At 35.4% G+C, this 24,292-nt stretch overlaps 1 protein-coding gene across 4 annotated transcripts in view; it reads right to left on the bottom strand.

The window, feature by feature from the left end:
* Positions 1-9,535: 9,535 nt before the first annotated feature.
* Positions 9,536-24,292, bottom strand: part of AEBP2 (AE binding protein 2) — a 30,770-nt gene continuing 16,013 nt past the window's right edge. The window contains exons 4-8 of one of the 4 annotated variants that reach the window (XM_035888545.1): positions 20,401-20,525; positions 16,547-16,614; positions 12,877-12,990; positions 12,231-12,287; positions 11,188-11,237 (exon numbers count right to left, since the gene is read on the bottom strand). In XM_035888545.1, coding sequence (XP_035744438.1) covers positions 12,275-12,287; positions 12,877-12,990; positions 16,547-16,614; positions 20,401-20,525 — 320 coding nt within the window. In that variant the 3' untranslated portion in view covers positions 11,188-11,237; positions 12,231-12,274. Of the gene's footprint in view, positions 11,238-12,230; positions 12,288-12,551; positions 12,619-12,876; positions 12,991-14,396; positions 14,762-16,546; positions 16,615-20,400; positions 20,526-24,292 lie in introns of those variants that run through there. The other 3 variants (XM_009648732.2, XM_035888546.1, XM_035888548.1) reach the window with 3 other exon arrangements.

Below are 24,292 nucleotides of genomic sequence, written 5' to 3'. Positions count from 1 at the left end.
GTGACAATGCACAAAAAAAGATACACCAATAACTGACTTGTAGCTTCAAGACAGTTTCCTAAGCTCCATGAAAGCTTGAACCTTTCCTAAATAGGCAGCTAGTACCTAGTGACATACTCACCACCACTTGCCAATTACTGTCAAGTGTACATCGTACATCAACCAGTGGATTTGTTTGTTAAAAGAAAAAAAAATAGGAATACTGTGCTCCTTTTAGCTGTGCAAACTACAACAAAAAAGTTCTCACTATAAAGTCCACAGTACGTCATAAAAAAACCACAGAGTTAAGGACCATGGAAATGCACATAATTATGACTCAAATCACCACTTACATGAAGTCACAGAATCACAGAATGCCAGGGGCTGGAAGGGACCTGGGAGATCATCCAGTCTAACCCTCCTGCTAAAGCAGGTTCACCTAGAGCAGGTCGCACAGGACATTGTCCAGGTGGGTTGTGAATATCTCCAGAGAAGGAGACTCCACAGCCCCCCTGGGCAGCCTGTTCCAGTGCTCCGTCACCCTCAAGGTAAAGAATGACACTGGGCTTTGTGATACACACGCAAGTCATGACTTACTCAGCGTTTGCTTCTGTACTTACATTCAGGAGGTACTTCAGGGATAAACAATAAATAGCTACCCAAGTTATAAAACTAGTGGTTTAAAACCTAAAGATTATTTGGTGATGCCACTACTGATGGGGGCAGGGAGGGGAACCACACAGAGAGGAAATGTAATTTATGCTATGGCAAGGATGCTGACTAGACAGTTTGTAGAAATAGAAAAAACCTCACATCATGAATTCCAACCCAAAGACAATCTGATTTCTTTTGTAACTTCTGATGAGCACCTTGCTAACATAAATAAGAACTCAAAAACCACTTTGATCATTAGAAAACAACTTACTTTGCACAGACAGACATGGCCAAGAAAAGAAAAATTAGCTTTAAATCACTGGAAAAAAAATCCCCCAAAGCATCCAAATCCAATTTTCAACTGTGACTCATTTACCACTATTCCATTATTATCTGTAGTTTTATTCAGTTAATCATCCATTGCCTTTCACATCATGGCAGAATAAGTACAGAAATTCTATACTTCTGCTTTGGCAGTATTTTTCATCCATTTTGGATGACTACTGAATCGAAGAGCAACACTGGATTTAGCTCAAGAAATTCTTACATAGCTGAGATGTTTGTCAAAAAAATGCAAACTCATGTTTACTTACCATCAAATAAAGAATTGGATCTACAGAAACAAGAGAAAAGAGGCTGTGTAAGAAACTGCCACCTTACCACCTCCTTGCAAGTCCTTGCCGTAGCAATGGTGAGATTTAAGTCTGGGTCAAGGGATTGCATTTGTGTTAAGACTTATCTGCCATTAACCTAGTCATGTATTTTTAGCCTTCATCATTGTGACCAGAAACTGGGAAGTATGACCCAAGCGTACACAAGGTACTGATCTCTACCTGAGACTGCAGAGAGCCTAAGACTATAAGGAGTACAGCAGACCAGAACCTTGACAACTACACTATTGGAATCCCTAGAAAGCTACAGAGGGGGTGATGAGAAGGTGGTCACTTTCCAGACAACCACTGAATGAAGGGAAGAGGGCTGCAACCAAAAGATTTGGTATGAGATAAGGCTCAGGTTCTACAATTCCTGGGCTAGGTGTGGAGCACAGCCCATCCACTGCTGTGTCCTTCCACATCTGATCATGCAAGATGGTTTGTGAGATGCCAGCTTAAAGTTTCAGGCTTTAAGCATGAGCCAGAAAGACACTGTATGTCAACAGCTCTGCATTATCTTGTACTGCTCTTGGATAGATGCAAAGTAATTCCCCTTCTTCCTGGGAACAGAACCACGTTGCATCATCTTTCATTTAGGTCTTTTCCAACCTAAACGATTCTATGATTCACTAGAGGATAAAGGTTATGTAGGTAATTACTGCAAAACAGTAGATCCATAGCAAAGCTTTGGGGCATGAAAAGCCATCAGAGACCTCTCACATCATTGAAGAAATACAGTAGAAAGCAAACCAACTAACACCACTTTATGGAAAAAGGGGTTTCTTCAGAGAAGTTCTATAAATACCAGCACAGAAGGTGGTTTGGTACATCTTGCTGCCACCATTTCAATGCTGCTATTGGACAATTCTGAGGGCAACTGCAGCTCTGAGTTTAGGAAGTTTGCTTCAGTAGCCATGTACAAGGCAGGATTCATTTTACAGACAAAAATTTTCATTTTCCTTCTGAAAGGACTACTCGGATACAAAAGAAACCATGATCCTGATTCTAGTAGTATTTTTATCTAATCTCCTAAGGTGAATCTGAAAGGTGTTGGATTGGAGAGAAACAAAAAAAAAAAAAAAAAAAAAAAAGCCACAACTAAGTCCATGCTGAATTTGCCAGGTGTTTTACTTGGGGGGGGGGGAACCACCAACCAAAAAACCCACCTGGTCTCATTACCTAAACAAATAAGTTTGACATACAACTTAGACAATAAATACAGAATTCCATAAACATACTTCCCATCATGCCCCTTTCAGAAAATAATCACATGGTCAAAGTGCAACCTCGGGCATCACTGGCAAAGCAAAGATAATTAGAGAAGAAAGTGACCAAGCACAATAATTACCCAGCCACATTTTACAGAATTTGATAACGTACAATCTTTTCAGTACTTGGATAATAAAACACTTCTTTAAAGTATTTTCACTTTTATTAGTCAATTTTATTAAAAGAGAAGGTAGTTTCTTGTCTCCTCTGCAATACCTGAGAGATACAGACCAACCAGTAAGACAGTTAGATTTGTTAAAACATAATTCCATCCTGTATCTCCATACGGAGACTGGTTTAGAAAAGCAATTAAATGCCTGAAGTAATAGCACTACCAAAGTGATACATTACATTTATGCATAGTCATAGTGTGGTAGATTGCTGCCACCTTTTGGTTACAGGTTGCTATGAAATTAAGTTTCTACCAGAAATGCACATACAATGGAAACGCACACTGTGGCGGGTGGGCTCCCAGCATCTCAGAGAACAGTGGGGTGGGACAGGAACACCATTTATACTTTCTGTAAACTGCACGCTGTGTGGCTGCGCATGTCTTGACACCTACTTACCAGCTTCCAGCTTAAAATACCTTCACATCTTCTACTGTTGAAATCAGCTCCCATTGGAATGCATGTAATGGTTACTAAATTATGAAATATCTTCTAAGATTAAAATTAACAAATATATTAGCCAAGGGAACAAAAAAAAAAAAGATTACTTCAAGGAGATAAATACATCAGAAACCACAATGTGCAGTTTGTACAGCTTGTAGTACATTACCCAGATGAGACATTAGTGAGGATAAAGCTTTTGTTTTGCACGTTTCCTCTGCAGTAATTCACTTCTGAACAACCATATAAAGGACCTACGCAGTTTATTTTAAGACAGAGGCTACCTTTCACACTAAAACCAGCTCTTTGAAATTTTTACAGCATACATTCAATTTTTACCCTCATCTGTTCATTTTAAAAGCTATTACTAACAAGTCAATGAGAAGTAAAACGTGCAAAAAAATTACTGCACTGCCACCATAGATTTGACCTACACAGCCTATGTTAGAACTTGAGAGTCTATGTGTGTAAGTAAAGCAAGTAAATCCAGAAGTTTTAACCATGAGGAATATATTTCAAGACCCCAAGATCTGACTGTAACATAAATCCTCAGCCTTCATATCAATGGCAAACCCTCAACAACTGTAGAGGAAACAGCTATAATGAATTATTGAAAAAAAAAAATCTTTGTATCCATTATTCTCCTTTTTAAAGGCTATACAACCCAATCAAATGTTATTTGAATGAGGCAGCACATGTATCTGGACAGTGAGGACCCGAAATTCATAGATGACTGCACAGCACAATGCAAAGGCAGCAATACCACATGATGGCTCTTTGAGTATGGAGGCAGGGCAAAATTTTTAATAACTACACATGAACTTGCTCACTGTCAGCAGAACATCTCCTGACATCCTTTTATGCCTCCCCACCTCCCCACTTGTTTAAAAAGAAAGAATCCAGCTGCAGGCAACTGCTAATTAAATACTTTGGCTTTCAGCTACAGTTGCTGTGTGCACACATTTGCTGTGCAATAAACACTGTTTTAAGTGTAATTGACATATTTTCCATGCTCTAGGAGAGAATATTTATGACATGAAGAAAGAAAAAGCAAGCAGGGTCCAAGCCCCTGCCTCATATTCACTAGAAATGTAAAAGCTGCAGAGTTTTTTTTAAAAAAAGCCTGTTTAAAATGGTTTATTGCTTAAGGGCAGTCTTTAATCTCTCATTCCAATGCTTTGCTCCCAAAAAACTGTATTTACTAATTTTTTGGCCTTGAAATTATGTAAATCTAAACGTATACTTCAGTGCCTGGACATGTTTAAATGGCTCATGTTGAGCATTTTGGCTTTAATGAATCATAAGCAACATCATGTTCCATTCCTCCCGATTTCACAATCTGGGTTTCAGACAACAAATTTGAACTGAGGTAGACAAGTCAAGTATCTGTAATGAAGTCCTTCTAAAGTCAACAAGGCACTGGTCAGACTCCATAGGCCTGTACAATTCTCACTGAGCTTAGACATAACATGGATGCAACAAGTCAAAAAACACAACTAAGCAATGACATTCAGACATCGGAGATCTCCGAGTTTGGTCAGTGGCATTAAACACCTAGTACACTATTACGGAATTCGCTTTTGCCTGTCAAGTTATTGTGCATTACGAGTATTCAAGTATTTCCTAAGTCCCTTTGGAACTTACAGTGAAACATCTTTCATGCCTTTTGCTAGGTATTGTTGAAAGCAGCGGTTCTCATGAGCAAGTATTACAGAAGGAGGAACATTTCCCTGTAAATTCACCTATCTCCCTAATACAGTAAACATTCCCCTTAAATACAATGCAACTTTCAAGAAGAAAAAAAACCAAAACACCCAAAACCCCACCAAACAAACCGTCACTGACTCTACATTTTCTTGCTTCCCTTTGACAGTCAGAAGAGCTACAGAGTGCCTCAAATCAGAGCCAGTTCTTCACAGTAAATGTACGAGGGGATCTCAGTGCCTCAGTGGAGGCACTGAGACCACAAACACAGACAAAGTATTAAGATGAAAGGATATTAAAATTTGACAAAACTTTTGAACGGCATCCAGTAGACAGTACTCAAATCTCCTGTAAGCAAGCCAACCCAAGGGTATGCTGATCAGCAATTATCTCTCATCTGAGATGAAGCGAAGAGATTTATCATATTACTTATTACTTGTTGTGCTACTACCAAGGAGGATTTACACAAGTGAAAAGGGCCATTTTTAGAATTAGTAAAAACAAATAACGTAGCGTAAATCACAGCGTATTAATCTTCACAAACAACTGCAAGAGTTGAATTTACCTGTAACGAGCTGTCAACAGTCCACTTTTAGTATGCGATCAACATAATTTTATTCTCTTTACACTTAGAACTACATTTCTTAATTTTGCTGTAAGTTACATTGTCACATCAAACACATCGTGATTTTAACTCTTCCCTAGAAAAGAATTAGAGATGGAAGTGCAAGTACATATGTGGGAGAGAAGGGGAAATAAATACAAGAAACTTGATGTGTCACTGACAGCTAAATAGCACTGGACCAGAACAATAGGCTCGACCAGAATATTGCTTTTCTTTTTGCCTTAAAATATTGGAAAACTGAAAGGAAAAAAAAAAAAAAAACCCAAACCACAGAACCTTAGAAGAGATATCCAGATCACAGTTCCTTCCAGCCTAGAACTGAGCACAGTATTACTAACTCTCAATCTCCAACAGCTACCAAACTCACCAGTAGCATCCCCTTCTTCCCCTCTTTTCCCAAGCCTGCATGACAGACCGCATCCACTCCTGGTCCGAGTTACTCTGTTAGCTCCAGTAGGACAGCTCGGCACAGTGAGCCTTGTGGACATCAACAGTTAACTCCCAATTCAGCTATCAGCCCTGAGAATAATGGTAAGATGCTATATACTGAAATTGGTATATACTTTTAAATCATTTAAGGAATTACAGATAAAAGCACTTTAAGATGAGGTTGCAAGACAAGTTTTCAAAAATTAGGACACGCAAGAATAATGGGTACATGGGAACTTAACTTTGGTCCACCTCTGTACCTGTACTCCTGTGTGCTATAATATAGTGTAAATGGATCAGCATGCAAAGTACTGGACAGAAAATGTAAGCAAGTTGGTTAGATTTTAAGGATTATAAAGCATTAAAGGGCAGACGAGTATTCCAACTACATATTTAATTAAAATGAAGAAAAATACAAAGTGATAATTATGGAGGATTTTGATAAAACTACATCAAAAGCCAAACATACATCCTCTGTAAATTACTGTACAGAGTACTATGTACTGTAGTATAAAAATTAAGACACCTGGATATATAGTCTGGGGAGAATTTTTCACTCTAAGGACAGCTGCTGCAATACAATAAGAAAGCAAATTCTCAGTATTGCCATTTCCAGTCAAAATCCAAAAATACAGGTTGCTACATTGGTTTACACTCATCACCCCGGTTTCTTACCTGGAAAGAGTAAATTCACAGCTGATGTCCCCTGGAAACAAGGTTCTGCTTTAAACATTAATCTCTGGTTTTTTCCTCTCTCCAGGAGGTAACCTGAGATTTGACAGCATACCTAAATCTGCTTGTTTCCTCTAGTTTGTCAACTATATTCAGGGAAACATAACAGAATACGTGGTTGAAAAAAAAATCCTAGTCTTCCAGGAGTATGAGGTTTTATTGTTAGTCAGATTTTAATTCATCCTATGTTAGAAAAAATATTGTAAGAGATTAAAATAATGAAGCCCTTCAGCACCATAATAATTCTTCTCATAAATATACTCTGAGACATTAATCTCTAGTATTTATATCTGATTCTCCTCATTGTAAGTACTAGGAGACGACAGCTGCATTAATAGGAGTATTCAGTCTTTTAGTCTCAGTTTGGTTTATACAGTAGCAAGCACATAGAATTTTAGAAAAAGGGGTTGTATTGAAAAGGCATGAACAAAGAGATATTATTGATTTGAAAATATTTTTTCCATCACATTGCTCAAAACAGTAGTGCAGGCGGGGATTTTTTTCCCTCCAAAAAATGCAATTCAGAAATTTTTATTAAAAGTTGAAGCAACATGGTTTACCATAGAGTATTCTTTGTTTGGAATAAATAAACACCAGGATAACTAACAGATCTAAGAGCATCTTTACTTGACTAAGAAAATCCATGTGACGTTAACCCATCTTCTGTTGCTGGAATGTTTTGTTTGGAATATCTTGGTTTAGGGATCAAACTGTTTATTTTACTTGCAGAGCCATATGCATATAGAAGCCATTCACAGAATGTCTACTTAACTTACAGAAAATGACTGAAAGAAACCATAGATTCAGTTGCTTTTTTAAAAGCCAACTTTCCTGATTATTTCCTTCCTGTTGTACTTGTTGTACATTAATGTCACAAAAGAAACACTTATGATAGGTTCACACACAAGTTTAAAATGTCACGGCGAGAAAGCATTAAGTGAGGATATATCATCAATTTCAGACTTAAGTATTAAATAAGACTGGTTTTCTGCAATGACCAATTGAAATGCTGCACTAATAAGCTGAAAGGAACAGAAATCAACCACTTATTTTCCTATTATTAAAAACAATGCAGATTTAAACTTATTTGTTCCCAAATCAAGCTAGTCCAGATTTAATATGTAATTTAAGTTGGAAGATACTGATATAATTACTTAATAGAATATAAAATTCAAGAAAAAAAATATGGTGTTGCATATTATGCAATTTGGCCAAATCTGAAAAATCACAGTAAGTTCAGAGAAACTTTTATGCAATGTAAGTATTAGAAAAGAATTGATGTGTTTCTGCTCCATCTGTTAAGGTGCTTTAGTAAACAGAATGCTATCTAGTGTCAAACAATCAGCTGCATGCTATGCCCAAATGTCTTCCCAGAGCAGAATTTCCATCCCTTAAGCAAAAGGCAGAGATGTCCTTCATTCCCAAAACAGCACACCTCACTCAAAAATCCCGTTATTCAGCTTTAGAAAACTGTAAAATTCAAGCCAACATATTCCAAAAGGGATGGTGATTTTGGGCACAGATATTTGGGTGCACTGCAACTCCCGAAAAGTGTAACTTTCAAAGAGCTTGATAGAGCACTTCCTCTTTAAAGGTGTCCCAGAAGTAAGATAACCCAAGACACCCACAAACACATTTGAGATTCCTGAAAACCCGTGGTGGTATCACCTGACAGTGGGTGAGTAAGCATTCCATCCCACATCCTTTTCTGACCCCCATCTTCAAGCATCAGCATCTACCTTAAGACGATAGTGCCAGTGTGGTTCAAGCATACAGTAGGCCAAAACATACACTTAAAGCCCCAGAGCCACATTACTGCCACAGCTGATTGGTTTTCAGTTCAAACAGCTCCAACTCTAACCATTATCTGGGAACCCATGAACACCTTGCTAACAGGATCTAAATGTAAGGCATCTGCTGATGCCTTCCTGAGCACGTGGGCCGCAAAAGCAAGCCAGCTTAGTTCCGAATCACAGAAATGCAGAATAATTCATGTTGGGAGGGACCTTCAAGGGAGCATCTGGTCCAGTCTCCTGCTCAGTGCAACACTAACAACACTGAATCCAGACCAGGATGCTCAGGGCTTTGTCTGGATCTTGAAAACCATCAAGTACAGAGATTTTTCAAGCATAAACACTTTTAGCAATTGACTTTGATAACTTCAAGGTAAAAAACCGCCAAAAATCCACTTACCTTTTAACTACAGTAGACAGTTGAATTAATTCCAATATATCCATTTGTTCACAGATATTTTGAATTTTAACTGATTTTTCCCTCCAAGGCAGAAACTGTACCATGAGAACATCAGATAAGACTTTTCTCAAACCCAAGAAAAGAAAGTCACAGTTCACATGAACAAAACACAATTTGAATCCACAAATTCCCAATTGTGTAAAGGTATGCATGTTACTACTTACAGGGGAAATAAAGAGATAGTGACATTTTTATATTTATCTTTGAAAACTTCATTGAAATCTTACAATTTTGAAGCTAATGAGGTTTGTTTGCTTTGTTTTATTAGAAAAAATACTCAGGCAAGGTCTACAATCATCTGTCAATTATAAATGACTTACAAGAAACTCATGAAGCAATAAAATTAAAAAAATACAAATACAAACTATATCTGAAACACTTCTATTTGGCAATTTTATAACAAATTCAAAAAAGAAACAAAGATTACGGATTACTTTATAGGTACAGAAAAAGCAGTAGGTGAAGTGCTCAAGCAAAAAAAAAAAAAAAAACCAAAACACTGCATTTTTTCAAAAATAAAGTCACATCACTACAGATTTTATGAATAATACCCTTATTAAACAACCATTCCAGAACATCTTATATTAGTGGTGCTTTTAATCTGCACTTCATTTCGTTTGATAAGATTTTTTTTTTGTGTGTATATAAGTAACATTTTTAACCCATTGGAGCGAAGCAAGACACTCGTGTCAGTACCAATGCAGAATGCATTTGTATTATATTAGAATATGCTCACTTCTGCAGCCAAAGGGTTGCTTTAACTTTTATTCTATTTAATAAAAATTTAGTGTAAAAACTGCTGGTTATTAGTTTCACTGTAGTAAATTCCTCACCAATAAGGAGGACTAACTCTGCAGTTTGACTGCATATATCCATACAAATTTTACATATTAGTTCCTTCCAATAGTAAGGAAAAAACTAATTTCATGTTCACTATTAGAAAGGAGTGCCATGAATTAATTATGGGTACTATTCATCCCTCTAAGATTTCTGGGAAGGATGTTCAATGTATTTTTGTTCTTACAACAGATATTAACAGTAGTATATAGTCCCTTAGGTATGTAAAAGAAGGTTTTTTTATTGTTAAGGAAGGTGCTTTTTTTTAAACAATTCTTCTGGCAGCACTAGTGAATTACAATATCCTTCAATATTATTTCTACCGTAATATATACATTTTAACTTTCATGCCTCTAGAAAAACATCTACAGTACATTTCATAATATAAAAATATATTACAAATCTGCTGAAATATTTACAAGCAATGTCCTATTATCTATATGCAACATTTTTGTCTCCATACAAAGACTAACAGGTTAGACACATCTCTATTTGTCAGTTAAAAAAATCCATGGCTTCTTGCTTATTAAGCAAGAAAATGATTTTACTTTCCTTCTCAAAGCCAACTTTGGTGCATAAAGGATTGATTTTCTAGATTTTTTTTTTTAAAAAATACCATTTTCTTTACATCTAGAAAACATTAGGCCAAATAAAAAAGTATACTTTACAAGTGAATGGGGATCCTAAAGGGTCAAAAAAAGTAAAATAAACCACCAATAACACTAACTGCTTAAGTAGAGGTTTTTCAAAAACCGTCCATTGATATGGATCACATAAAAGCAGATCTCATTAACATACTATACTACTCCTGAAAAGGGGGTCAGACATACTGCAACACTCTTAACATCTTTAAACCGTACTATATGTATTCATAGTTGATTGGAAAAGACAAGCATTCCATCAACATTTGTTTAAACATTATAATCCAACATATTTTAGGGATCTGCAAAAGGACACGAGATTACAAATGACGAATTATTACTATCCACCATACTCAACGGGCAACAGGATAATCCCTTGGTAGCTGTTTTATTGTCTGGCATGTGTTATATTTAGTTAGCATTGACAAGAAGCCTAATAGCTTGTTAACTGTTCTCCTGGGAATTGTGAGTAAATGGTGATGGTTACTTTTTCTTTTCATCAAATATAAACTACTGTATTCACTAAAGAAAAAAGCAGCTTAAAGAAGCAAGCATGCAAAGCCTTTTAGTTGTTCCACTAAGTTGCCAGAAGAGTGTTTGCTCAGTCTCCCACTGTACCATTCCATGAAAATGTGGATATACAGTAATATATTAATATATTCCACGGAAGCATCAACTTCATTCACAGAATGTTTACACTAAGCATAAATATTTATCTAAGGAAAAAAAAAAAAAAGATGGGATTTGACTAATGTGCAACTTTATTTCTAAATCCATTGTCAGTGACTAAGACTGCAGGTGTCCCCACTTGCTTGGTTTTTACCTCTTCAACCTCTTCTGGGGCATTGTTCTGTAAAAGAAAATAGTACAGTTTTACATGAAGACCCTGAAAGGTAAATTCAAGTCAGCTAGAGAATACTATGAAATCATGACTATGTAAAATCTACTTTCATTCAGTTTGATTAAAACTAAAAGACATTTTAAATGATCCCATATTAGCATTCATTTCGGATAATTATTTCAAACTTTCTATTGGAGTAATCATTTTAGCGTGACATTAATGGCTGTCACTGAATTTCCCTAACCACTTTTTTCCCCTGCAAAGTTTTGGTCTTGAGCTTTATTTCTTTGACCTCACACAGTTGGTCCCAAAGCTCTTTCTAATGACACCGCTTTCTAATCTATACAGATAAAAATCTAGTACAACGTTATGCAAGGGGAACTTAATTTTATTTGGGAGAGGTAAAAAGGGTTGCTTATTTTTCTCCAAGGAGCTAATCCCAAAGATTATTACATTTTTATTTTAAAAGGGTTTTTTTCCTTTTCAAATCAAACTAATCTATCAAGTTCTGCAAAGGTAATCAGTATCAAGATGACTAACACCTAAATTAGATTATAAAAGTCACTGTGTTAAGCAATTCTAAAACACACAATTCAATTTCCTCATAGCATTTTTATGATTTACTGTTAACATCAGTAATTCATATACTAAAGTAAGTATTTTAAATACTTACATTTACAAAGATAGCAGATACAGTATGATGATTTCATTTCATATTGTAAACCAAGTTTTCATTAATTTGATTAGTGAAATACACTGAATATTAAAGGTGAACTGAAAGGCTTATTGCATATCAAGACCTCATATTAGTGTTCTAGTTACTCTTTAGATGCTATGTCACTGGATGTTATAGAAGAAACATAGGAACACTGAACTTTTGTTCTGGCAGAATAATCTTTTTTTTCCTTTCCGACCTGCTTTCATAAATTTTTAATATAAGCCCATGAATATGTATCTTTGGATGTCCAAAAACTTAAGAGTGAATTAAGCATTTCAGATTACCTTTAAAAACTGTGCACACACAGAACTGTGGGTGGTACTGACAATTACGTGAGCACACTAATAAAGAGGGGGGGGAAAAAAATCAGGAAATTATTAGAAACAAGATGGATTAGAAGCCAATCTGAAGTCCTAAAAACACAAATGTGAATGCAGCTTAAAGACAAGTAACATGTATTGTCCCCCTCTAAAGAATCTTGTATTAAAAAATATAACAGTACTTGTACACAAGTACAGATTTCAAGGTAATACTGCATGTATTACAGTTGAATATAAAATATGTAAAGATAAATTTGGACTTTAAAAAAAAATTGGTATACAAACCAGTATGTGATCTTAACAGAAGTGATCTTTCAGGATTCCACTGTATGTACCTCCTTTACTAGAATTTCTGTACACCAAGCACAAAAAAGTAAAATACACTTGGTAAATACACATATTCCCCGTTTCTCAGTAACTAGAGTTCAGTTCAAGAAGTTAAGTAATTGTGAAACAACTTAAGACCTCAGAACTTAACTCCTGGACGCTGACAGGATTGAGGCTCCCTGGTCTGGTGCATAATGCATTAGCAATCCTGATTTTCCAACGTCTAAAAGTTAAGTGAGGCTTAAGACTGTAAGTAAAGAAAGTTTCAAAATTAGGACATTACCTGTATATGTTTGGGTCCAGAAGCAAGGCAGTATCTTTTGGTAGTTTTGATAAATGAACTACTTTAGTTTTTAACTGATGTCGCTCACTTTCATTTACCCACACATCAGGCAGACTATGAATAAATAAATAAAATAAAAATATTCAAAAAAGATCAACCGTTTTTCTTACCATAAAATCATGTGGTAAACTAGTACATATGAAGTGTTTTAAGTAATCTTCACATTTCACTGGTTAAAAAGCATCTTCACTGGAGTGAGGAAAAGACAGCCAATCTTTACACATTATATTTCAAAGTTTTTCAAGTTCTCAGTGTGAAAAAGACACTAAACAGAATGCAGATTATTCTAGAAGAATACAAAACCAAACAATGATAATGACACTACATTCTCCATTTTAACAATTTAATTTGAAAATCAATAGTGGGGAAAAAAAAATAAAAACCACCCAGATCTTTGGAAATACTTTATTTTATCAGGCATAAAATTCTTTGATGCTGTCAAAAAATTAAGTAAAGGCCAGAATATACTGCAAGCACTGAGCTTCAAGTTACACTAATTTGCTTGCTCCAAGTTCAAAGCTTTCAATGTCAAAATGCTCCAACTTTGCTAAAGCTAATTGTTCCATTTTCTTCTGAGCAAATCCAGGCAATCACCACAAAATATTTTGGCTATGTAAAATTCTCATTGTGAGATGGAATAAAACTTGGCTTTATACATTGAAGAGAATTATTGCTGCCACTTGCAGTGAAACTTGGGGAAGATGGCTGGAGATAACATAATTGTTCTACATTTTGTACTTAAATTCTTTGAAACCAAACATGTCTACTTCAGAGTGGCTTATTGCATTGCTGCTTCTTTTACTGAAAGCGCATTGGATTATTAAGGCCCTGCTGAGGTTTTCATGTAACACATTAAAAGAGACTTAATGATCTCTCTTAAATGAAACTGAGAACTTCTATCTCAGTAAGAAAAGGAGTTTCTCCGATGATACTCTTCCCTTTTCATATGAAGGTGGAAGGAAAAACAAAAAGGAGGGGGTGGGGGTGGTACCCAAACAGGACAGGGGACATGGACCACCTAGGAGGCAATCCATCTGTCTTAATGTTTAATACAGATCATGAAACATGAAAAAACAGCATAAAGTGTTCTGTTTTTTTTTTTTAAATAAAGCCAAAATGTTTGGGGTTTTTTTGGAAAGCAACATTTGGGAGACACTTTTAGTAGAAATATATGCTGAAGATGCAAAACAATACAAACAGCAAATAAAACTTCACATGCAAAGACTACTTGCAATATACATAAAGACAACAACTCAGTAAGCTAAGAAGTACTGACATAAAGAATAAATTCCTGCTCTAAAAAAAGATTTAACAGTTATTTCCCTCTTGTATAGGAAATGGGTTAAAGAATACTATTTACTATTCCTGAAAAAATAGTTAATGTACAGAGACCCTAGAGCAGTTTAACATTTTCTCAAGATGACTTAGAGCAGGAAAAGTTAAATCATTAATAAGCCTTTCAGATGGAGCTAGTAATAACAGCTCAGCACAACAGAAAGTAATCATCATGACTGCATTCAACTTTTCTAAAGTTCAAGTACATTCACTGTTTAAGGCAGGTGGACATGAGCCATGATACCTCGCATTTGCTGTTCTTAACTCTAATAACAAAAATTGAGTCTACTGAATACTCATTAATTCAAAACTACATCATTCAGTGCAGGAAATACACCCTCTACCTAACCTAACCAAGATGCAAGAAATATCAATGTAAACCACCTTATTTCTTTGACCTGACTAACCAAATCTACATTCTGTCGGGGGTGTCTTAACATTATTGAATAACTTGTCTTCTCCAATGCAGAGATTCTAATATTGTATTCATCTGCATGAGCAAAAAAAAAAAAAAAAAAAAATCATTCTACTATGTATTAGTAAAAAAGTAGGTTTTTTTTAAATTTACTTTTCATGTTCCCAGTGTTCTGCTTTTTTAATGCTTTTTATCTTAAAATGCCATTAACTGTCTTTATCTGTAATATTTTAATAAGAATAATTTCAGAATGCTATCACATATGGTATTGCCAACTGTCCTAAAAGGAAGAAAAAACCTACACTTTTTACTAGAGTATTTTAGTTATTCTCTCCCAAGCTGAATTGAAACTTGCCATTTACAAGTGCTGTAATGAACAGCAAAAGCTACGGACACTTTAAAATGGCATCAAAATGCCAAACATTGCCACAAGTAACTTATCAGCAACCCTAGTCCTCTGCAAGTAATAGTTATAATAGATTCACACTGCCAAGTTCACACTACTGCACATGACTGATTTGGGACATTACAAAACTGAGTAATTCAAACCACTTCAGAAAAGCAAAGGTAAATTTCTGTTACGCTAAGACTTTGCATCACCATCCCACTCAATCGCTTAAAAGCAGCACTGAATCTAAGAGACCCACTTATTCTAAAAGTTAATTGTAGGAACTATGACTATTTAATCTGAAATTGCTGTATCCTTACCTAATGAATTCTACCAATTTAGAGATATCTTCCTGGTAGAACTGAAGTGTCTTATAAGAAAGAGCCTCTAAACCCACATGCCCTACCTAATTATGCAGCTATTCATCTCAGTGTCAACTAAATGTCTCCGTAACTTCCATCTTAACGTGAACAAAAGGTCCCAGTAACTTTATCTGTATGCAGGAGAATTTATTTCTTGGATCCATACTATTACAAATATTCTTATCTTTAAAAGGAAAAGTAGTTAATTGCCTTAAAACTTGTGGAAAACATTGAGCATACAGCTACTGCCTCTCCTAAAACTACTCTGCCTACTGCTCTCCTACAGCATAGTGGAAAACAAACATTTATTCTACTTTTCCATATAATTAAGATTAAAATATTTACATATAAATTCTTTTCTGTGTCAAAAGAAAGATGAGATCTCAGCTATTTCAAACTAAATAAATTAGTTCTAAAGTACACTTACTACTTCATATGTCCCAAGCCTACCCAAGGGCAGTAACTTCATCCTGCATTACACACAAGGCTACTCACTTAGAACAAGACAGAACTTTGAAAGACCAAGAGAAAAAAGCAGCCAAACATGCTGGAAGATTATTCCAAGCTTCAGTGGGAGAATCCAAAGCAGCAGCAATATGATATGAATACCTTAAAGGGCCAACTGTGGTTATTATACTGTTAAATTGTGGCACCTAAGCAAAGATTCTTGGTTCTACCGTTACTGATAATTGTACTTTTTTCAATACCTAAAAGCATTTTAGGATCATGATGAACCAGTGGATAAAACAAAAGTAGTCTCTGTGATAAATTTCCTTACGTATATGGCTGGAAAAAACAACCTGAACTCCTCATTCAATAATTAGAGGACCTTGTTTATTAATAATCAGTGACAAAAATGCATCAAAAATGTAGCTTCAAATTTACCTAAATTGTTATCAGTCTAAAGACTTGAAAGCTAAATTAAAATCAATGAAAGCATTGCTTATTATTTTATAAACTTCTAAATCACTTTTTAAAAAGCATTTTTAAAGCATGAACTTTAACTTAAATATTCAAAAGCATAACATAATTTAGTGACAGACATTTTATTTACCCCACTGTAAATCCTTCCCCATTTAAAACCTATATCATCACTAGCAAAATACTCACATGTCCTCTGGTGTCCAATGAAGCAAGAGTTTTATTTTTCCAGAATCTTCTTTTCTTTTAGCTATTACCTGATAACAATTACATAAATCATAATTAAAACCAAATCTGCAGAGTTTTTGCTCAAAACCTGTTGTTCTTCATGTTCAACTGGACATTCATACAAGGCAAACTGTTTTACTCTTTGAAAGCTGTATTAATTCTATATATAGGTAGAATATACATATCGCTACTCAAGCCATTCTTGGCAAGGTTTAATATTTTCCTTTAACATTTGCTTACTGAGTGGTCCCTGGAAAAAAAAAAAAAGTAAGTAGTCGTCTTTGTTTTAAAGTAGTTCAAATTTTTAAGCAGCTAGTCCAAAAGCTTTGAAGAACACACATTCCTCTACAAATACACTCATACTGTTCCACAAGACATCTATAGAAGATGCAAGAAAGAGATACAGCTTATAGTTTAATTATAGAATGGCATAAGAATAAAACCTTCTCCCACAAATGCTTTGACATCTGGATGCATCGTACTTATAACTTCCTAGGTAACCTCTACTCAATCCTTTTCAATACCTAAACCAAGCACTGAATGAGGCAGCGGCAAAGGCTACATCGAAGAACTCACAGGCTTACAGAAATTGTTTAATGCATACATAATGGGGACCTTTAACAGTGTAGAGAGTACATTTGCTACTATTGCTATATGAATGGCAGATCAAATGACATTTCAAAGACCTGTCGATAATAGAGTTTAAGCAGAACACATGTATTCCACTAGTAAAGTCCCACACAAGAAGCGAGAACTCCTTTCTCATTATTATAAAAATCTCATTATAAAAAATAAATCTGCTCATCCAGGTACAAATATATTCTTTAACACCAGTATTCAAAAGGTATCCAAAAAAATTTACAGTATCAAGAAAAAAAAGGGAAAAACTGTTTCCTTCCTCTTCTACTGATTTACCCTCAGCTTCTCCTTTATTACACATCACAATACTTCATACAGATTTTCTTATTTGCTTCAAACACCATTCTTCCACCTTCTCCACCTCTGAGCATAAAATGCTTATTAAATCTTTGAAAGATTCTATACATAGAATGAAAATTTTGACTCTAGCCTGCCTAGGATATGGTAAACACAACTATGATGCAGACAAATGCAAAATTGCAAATATTTGGAAAAAAAAAAAAAAAAAATTTGTTATTTTGACAGAAGCAATCAGAGCTTTACCGTCAAGTCTGCAAAAGTTACAATTGAAATGGAAGAAATCTAGCATGTCTGCAATAATGATGCCCTGAAGACTTAAAACTGTTTGTAAAGAACTCGAGTCCATTTAAGTTTTTCATTTAAAAATATAGTTCAGCCCATAGATGTATGTTCAGTACAGCTTTATCTGAAAAAAAGGGAAATTTAATTTGAATTTATCTCTGTGAAGGAACCATACATCACAGTTGTCTCAAATCACAAATGGAGTTCTGCTGACCTCTTCTGGAAAAAGAAAAAAATTTCACCCTATAAATAGGTATGTATCTTTCTTGATTCACTTACTGTTTTTCAGTTTTAAGATTTCAAAACACAGGTAACATCAATACATGTGATCACTGAACTGAAATATGTAAAAACCCTGAAGCCAGTGAAAAACTGTTTAGTATTCAAATATTTTAGAGAATCAAATCTAGCCATTTTAAAACTAGGGGGGGGCAGGGAGAGGAAGACAGGGTAACCTATAAGCTGCATTTTTTAATTAGTGTAATATTTGCTATTTAGGTTAAATGGAAATGCCTGACTTTTTCCACCTGACAATTCAGAGAATCAAAGCTAAGAATTGGACTCCAATAAAAAAAAAAAAAAAAAAATCTAAGCAAAAAAAAAATTCACAGTGAAGTCAAAGGTGAACTCTGGATGGCAAAACCTTCTTCAAAAAGGCTTTATTGATGACTGCATTCTACAGCTTTCTATATTTATAAAGATGGGCTTAAAAAATATGTATCTATATAAATGAATGCCTTTTCATAGGAGATTAAAGATATCTACAATGACTGCTTAAAAATTCCTCACATTAGTATTTTTTCACTAGGATATCCAGTTTTCAGAGAGCAAGACAATTTTATCTTTATATTTTCACCTTTCAAATTAATGTCCCAATAATTACACATTTATTCTTCACGTGAAGGTGGACCACACAAACTGTATTAAGCTATTTAGCCAGTCACCATTCAAATTCAATGTTGTAATACCTATATTTAGTATATTTTAGTTATGCAAAATGTGTTTGCATCTGAGGCAACCATTAGCTCAGTATAACAGCGTACATCCTCAAGACTGCTTCTATTCTACCTTCTCTTTTTAAAGCAGATTTTTGGCTGAGTCTCATCAATACAGCTGATATCCAGCACAAGCCCCCACAACTGTAGCAGCATGCTAAAATAGGTTAGCAAAGTACAGCATAGGGTTGGAATCTTAGAACAGTTCTGCCACTGCTAAAACCTCTCCCACAACTGAGGTATAAGCAATTTCAGATCTAATCAACTGCCTACCATCTCGAGTGACACATGCATGAATAAGCTAAAAGGATTTTCACCGCTTCCTCCAAGTTAATTCGAAGCAGTTTTAGAGCACATTCCTCCCTCTAATTCCATCTCCTTATGAATAATTCCAATAGCCAAAGGTGAGCTTCCACAACAGAACAGTCTGTCTGGATGATGTTTCAGATTAAAGCAAGCTGTGAATTGGAAGAGAATCTGCTTTTCTCACAGCATTGTAAAAATACGTGTTGGCCAGGAAAACTAGAGAGAGATTTAAATGGAATAACAGCTAAGCCACCTGCAAATCTCCACTTGTAGCTGGTGTTCAATGAACATAAACTTCAAGAGTAACCATTTGGAAAAAATTTCTAATACAGGCCACAGATATAATTTATAACAATCATCAGTCTTGTAGAACAGGACGAAATAAGTTTCATGCATATAAAAATCATCTTTTATTTATGGAAAGAGACTGACAGTTCAGTAGTTTGAATCATGTGTTAAGGGTAAGCCATAGCTGAATACGGAGCAGTCAGCATTCCTTTCTTGGACTGCCATTCATCTTGCACTAGTCTGCTAATTTACAAAGCAACCCCCTCCCCATTTTGTCCCATCTCTTAGTTCTTCAGCTGAGTCTCTATCTTCTACGTGCCCATATCTCCCAATTTGGTTAAGAAAACCTGAGGTTATATAGCTTTTTGAACTTCTGATCCCTATACCCCAATTCAGTACTCTTCTCCCACTGGTTTGAACTTTATTAATAATGATTAATACTGATGTCTTAGCCTATCCACAAACAACTGAAATTAACAAAATAAGATATGGAAACAGGACTAAAGACCAGTTCCCCACCTGGTACTCGCCTCCTTCTAGCAATTCACTGACACTTTGGTGGTGAAATTATTAAAAGAAACAATACATTTATTCAGGATTATATTTTTTTAAACTGAAAAAAAAAGGAATAAACATAAGTTTCAGATCAGCATCGTTCAATTATACTATTACCCTCAAAATATTTCTTGTGATAAATCAGCACTGTCACTTACAACTATGGAAACGCCATCTGAATTGCATTCTATTTAGAAGCTATAACCAAATTTTTCTGCAACACATACTTGCTTTTAGATATTTTCCAAAGTGTATCAGACAGGAAATAACTACTAAAACTACTTTTTAAAAAGTTAATTTACTAATAGAAATGGACAAATCAACAATGTAAAATACCCACTATTACTTATTTCTTATTACGTCTACAGCAGTAAGAGGAAAATAGAAATATTCTATTAGATTTTTCAGACACATAGGTAAACAAACAGAATACATACTATATATACTTACAGTACTATGAAATACAACACTGTGGCCTTTTCCTAAACTTTCTATATGTGCTGAGAGGTTAAAGCAGATGGCTCGATGTCTTATAGCATCCAGTGTTTGTGCATCAAAGAAGTCATGAGGTCTTGCTAGAAAAAAGGGAAAAGAGATCCTCAGGGTTCAGCACATTGAAAGCATTCAAACACATTCAACCATGTAAATAAGTCTGAAGTGTCATTAGTAAATCATTTATCATTATGGCAGTAGCACGACCTTGTCAGAGAGTTGTAAACATTAATTTAGCTGAGAGGAAGGAATGACTCCAAGAGGGGTAACAAACCATTTAAGTTTGGTCAAAACACACTCCTTGTAGATGAAACTGCTATTTTGGCAAACTGAATTACACTCACTCTTTTTTTTTTTTTTTAAGTTTCAAGTGAATTCTATTCTTTCTTAATCTTCAAATTTAAGAATTCATTAATTTTGCTGAGTACCTCTGGGAACATCCATTGCTATCACCTCTTAAAAAAAATTCCCAGTACAAAGAAACTAAACCCAGAACTCATTAATAAATGTGAGTTCTAATTTAATGCAAAACCAGCCCAGTTAGGTTGTGATGTTTACAGAAATGTAACTAGCCAAGTCACCCTTACAGCACAGTCAACAGTTCCAATATTACTGCTGTGACTTTAAAAAAAAAATAGTATTAAAGTACTTCAAAACACAATAGTGCATACAATCAACATATTAAAAGCAGAATTATACCCATACCTTATTTCTTAACTTTATTAAATTAAAACCAATATGCTCTAATCTAATTCATAATCACTAAAAATCCCAGATATTTCCAGTGAATACTGGGATGCTGCAAAGAGATCAACAATGGCACTGACAACAAGACTGCTTTGTACCGCAGTGGAACACAGAGCAAAGGATTAAGTAAGACGTATTGTGAACATACAGAAAATACTAGCTCATCAAGAAACTGTTGATCTCCAAGGAGTAATAATGCTGAGTAGTCACATGAAAAACACACTGCCAGACATGTTTCTTTCTATGCAAGAGTTGTCATTCCATGTTGTTTGATTATTACTAAACAGATTATTTTCTAGCCAGGAAGCACGAACTGCATCACATACTATGCTTCAATTTATAATGAGCAAAGTGCAATTAACATCCATCTGATGTAGTCTAAAACCAGCATGCACTAGTAAATCCCTTTTCCTTTTAGAAAAGGACTTTTATAATTAAGTGTTTCTTGAACAGTAAAAAATTATTGAAATCTGATTTGGAGTGCAAAGAAGGTCTATCAATTCTACACTAAAAGTACTTTCACTAAAAATAACTGCTGCTAGGCACATATTTGCATACTGCTAGAAATACTTCACACATTTTTAAAAATACAGCATGTAGTACAGTAATAAAATTAAACAAGCAAATACTGTATAAAAGTATTCAGATTTTTTTAACCCTTGTTTGAGAGCAGTAATTCTCTGTATAACACACTCAAATTAAAACTAAGAATAGGAGTAGATATTACATTATCAACTATACAATGATCACCCTGTAATCTGCAAAAACAGCGATTCAGAGATTTGTTGTCTTCATTTAAAACAACTTCTATATTTTTTTTCACCAAGATTATCTGTCTATTATTTAAAAAACAAACTACAAATGTCACCTAAAACTAGCATTTGCTACACCCCTGGGACTAACTGTTGTTACACATTCATCTGTACATTATGTTCTGCCCTTACTCTGTCTCAGCTGGATACTGCCAATTAGTCAATCATCTTGCTGAAATGTTTTCTGTCTGTAAGTGGTAACAGAACTGCAGCTCATGCTGCAGGTGGTCAGTGATGCAAGCATATAAATATTTGATAGGTAAATGTGAAGGAGGAAGGAAGGGGAGCGTGGATAGGAAGAGACAACACCAAATTTTTCCTTTTGGCTTCATACTGCGAATTTCTTCAGGATTTGCCATTGGATAACATTCAACAGATGCAGAAGAAAGGGCACAATTCATCAAAGGCATATGAACAGTTTTATTTATTTATTATTGAGTGTTAATGCTGTATCTTCTATGTATCTTAAATCTATTCCCTCAAAATTATTTTCAGAGTAAGGTGTCTCCCTCCTTGCTTAATACAAGTTCCAAGTACACCTCAATTACTTAAGTCAAGTAAATTAAAATCTTCATACCAGTAGCCTACTAAATGAAATTCCAAGTCTTATATAACTAACATTCTTATTGTAAACTCCATGAACAGTAAGTTTCCTTATCTCACTTATATTTCCCCAGTGAACTCCATTATCATAGGGTCATCTTTCCTACTGGAGAAGTAAGTGACGATATTAGAATCGTAGAATTGTTTAGGTTGGAAAAGACCTTTAAGATCATCAAATCCAACCGCTAACCAAACAACCCCAGTCCCCTGAGCCACTCCTCATAAGACTTGTGTTCTGGATCCCTCACCAGCTTTGTTGCTCTCCTCTGGACATGTTCCAGCTTGAGGTAGCTTCAGAACAGCAATACCACGACCTATTTTAGCAATACACACTTCCAGTGTGTTTGGCTCTATACCTAAAAATTGCAGACTACATGGAGCAGTGAATGTGCTTAAGGCTATCCGGAAGAGAAAGCAAGCTGACTGTAATCCTGAATTACTGTGCAACATGAAAATTTATATGACAGATCAGACTGTCTCAATAGCACCACTAATGTAACGAGCTATAAGGGCATCTATAGTAAAATATGCTTTCATCATAAAAGTACTAGTTTCCAAACTTAAAAGAAGACATACTATTTACAGACAGGAAAAAAGAAACACAGAACAGTTTGAGAATGACAAGATGTTAAGAAAGAAAATAAAAACCTCAAGTGACACTAAGAATCCTCTGTATAGTCTAAGTTTAGAAGACCATGTTTGTGTCACATATAAAGCCACAGTAAAGTCTCCTTTTTTATTTATGCCTTAATGACTCTCAGAAGAGTGTTAACCTTCAGATATAAAACGCAGGTCTATATAGAGGAAGCAAATTTATTGATTTGATGTATTTAAACTGTTAAGAAGTTATACACCAGGATGCTTCGATAGCAGCACGTGTTCACAATCAAATGGCAATAAATATTTAGTAAGCCACTCACACCCTGCAAAAAAAGCTAGGGTCTAATCAAACCATGAGGAGGTATAAAGAACACATTGACAACATTTTTTCAGGAGGCAAATTGTTTTGTGATGCAAAACTATTTGTGAGTGATTTAAACAGACGGTACACTATCAAATAGCATCTTGATTTACACCCGTTTGTCATAACTTCTTGTAAACCAACTAGCAGAGAATCTGGTACATATGATCAATACCTCTCCTTTTGGGCACTTGTAAAATACCTAAATGTAAATCTGTATTCCCAGCTTTATATACTCTAGACTGAAAATACTTCATCCCACAGCATTCTCCTGGAGAAGCTAGCAGTTCATGGCCTAGATGGGTGTACTCTTCATTGGGTTAAAAACTGGCTGGATGGCCAAGCCCAGAAAGTAGTGGTGAATGGAGTTAAATCCAGTTGGCGGCCGGTCACAAGCAGTGTCCCCCTGGGCTCAGTTCTAGGGCCGGTCTTGTTTAATATCTTTATCGACGATCTGGATGAGGGGATCGAGTGCACCCTCAGTAAGTTTGCAGATGACATCAAACTGGGTGGTAGTGTTGATCTGCTTGAGGGGAGGAGGGCTCTGCAGAGGGATCTGGACAGGCTGGATTGATGGGCTGAGGCCAACTGTATGAGGTTCAACAAGGCCAAGTGCCGGGTCCTGCAATTGGGTCACAACAACCCCATGGAACGCTACAGGCTTGGGGAAGAGTGGCTGGAAAGCTGCCTGGCAGAAAAAGACCTGGGGGTACTGGTTGACAGCCGG

Source organism: Egretta garzetta, unplaced genomic scaffold, assembly GCF_000687185.1.
Source record: "Egretta garzetta isolate BGI_Z169 unplaced genomic scaffold, ASM68718v1 scaffold81, whole genome shotgun sequence".
NCBI lineage: Eukaryota > Metazoa > Chordata > Aves > Pelecaniformes > Ardeidae > Egretta > Egretta garzetta.
This window is presented reverse-complemented; position numbering and strand designations above follow the sequence as displayed.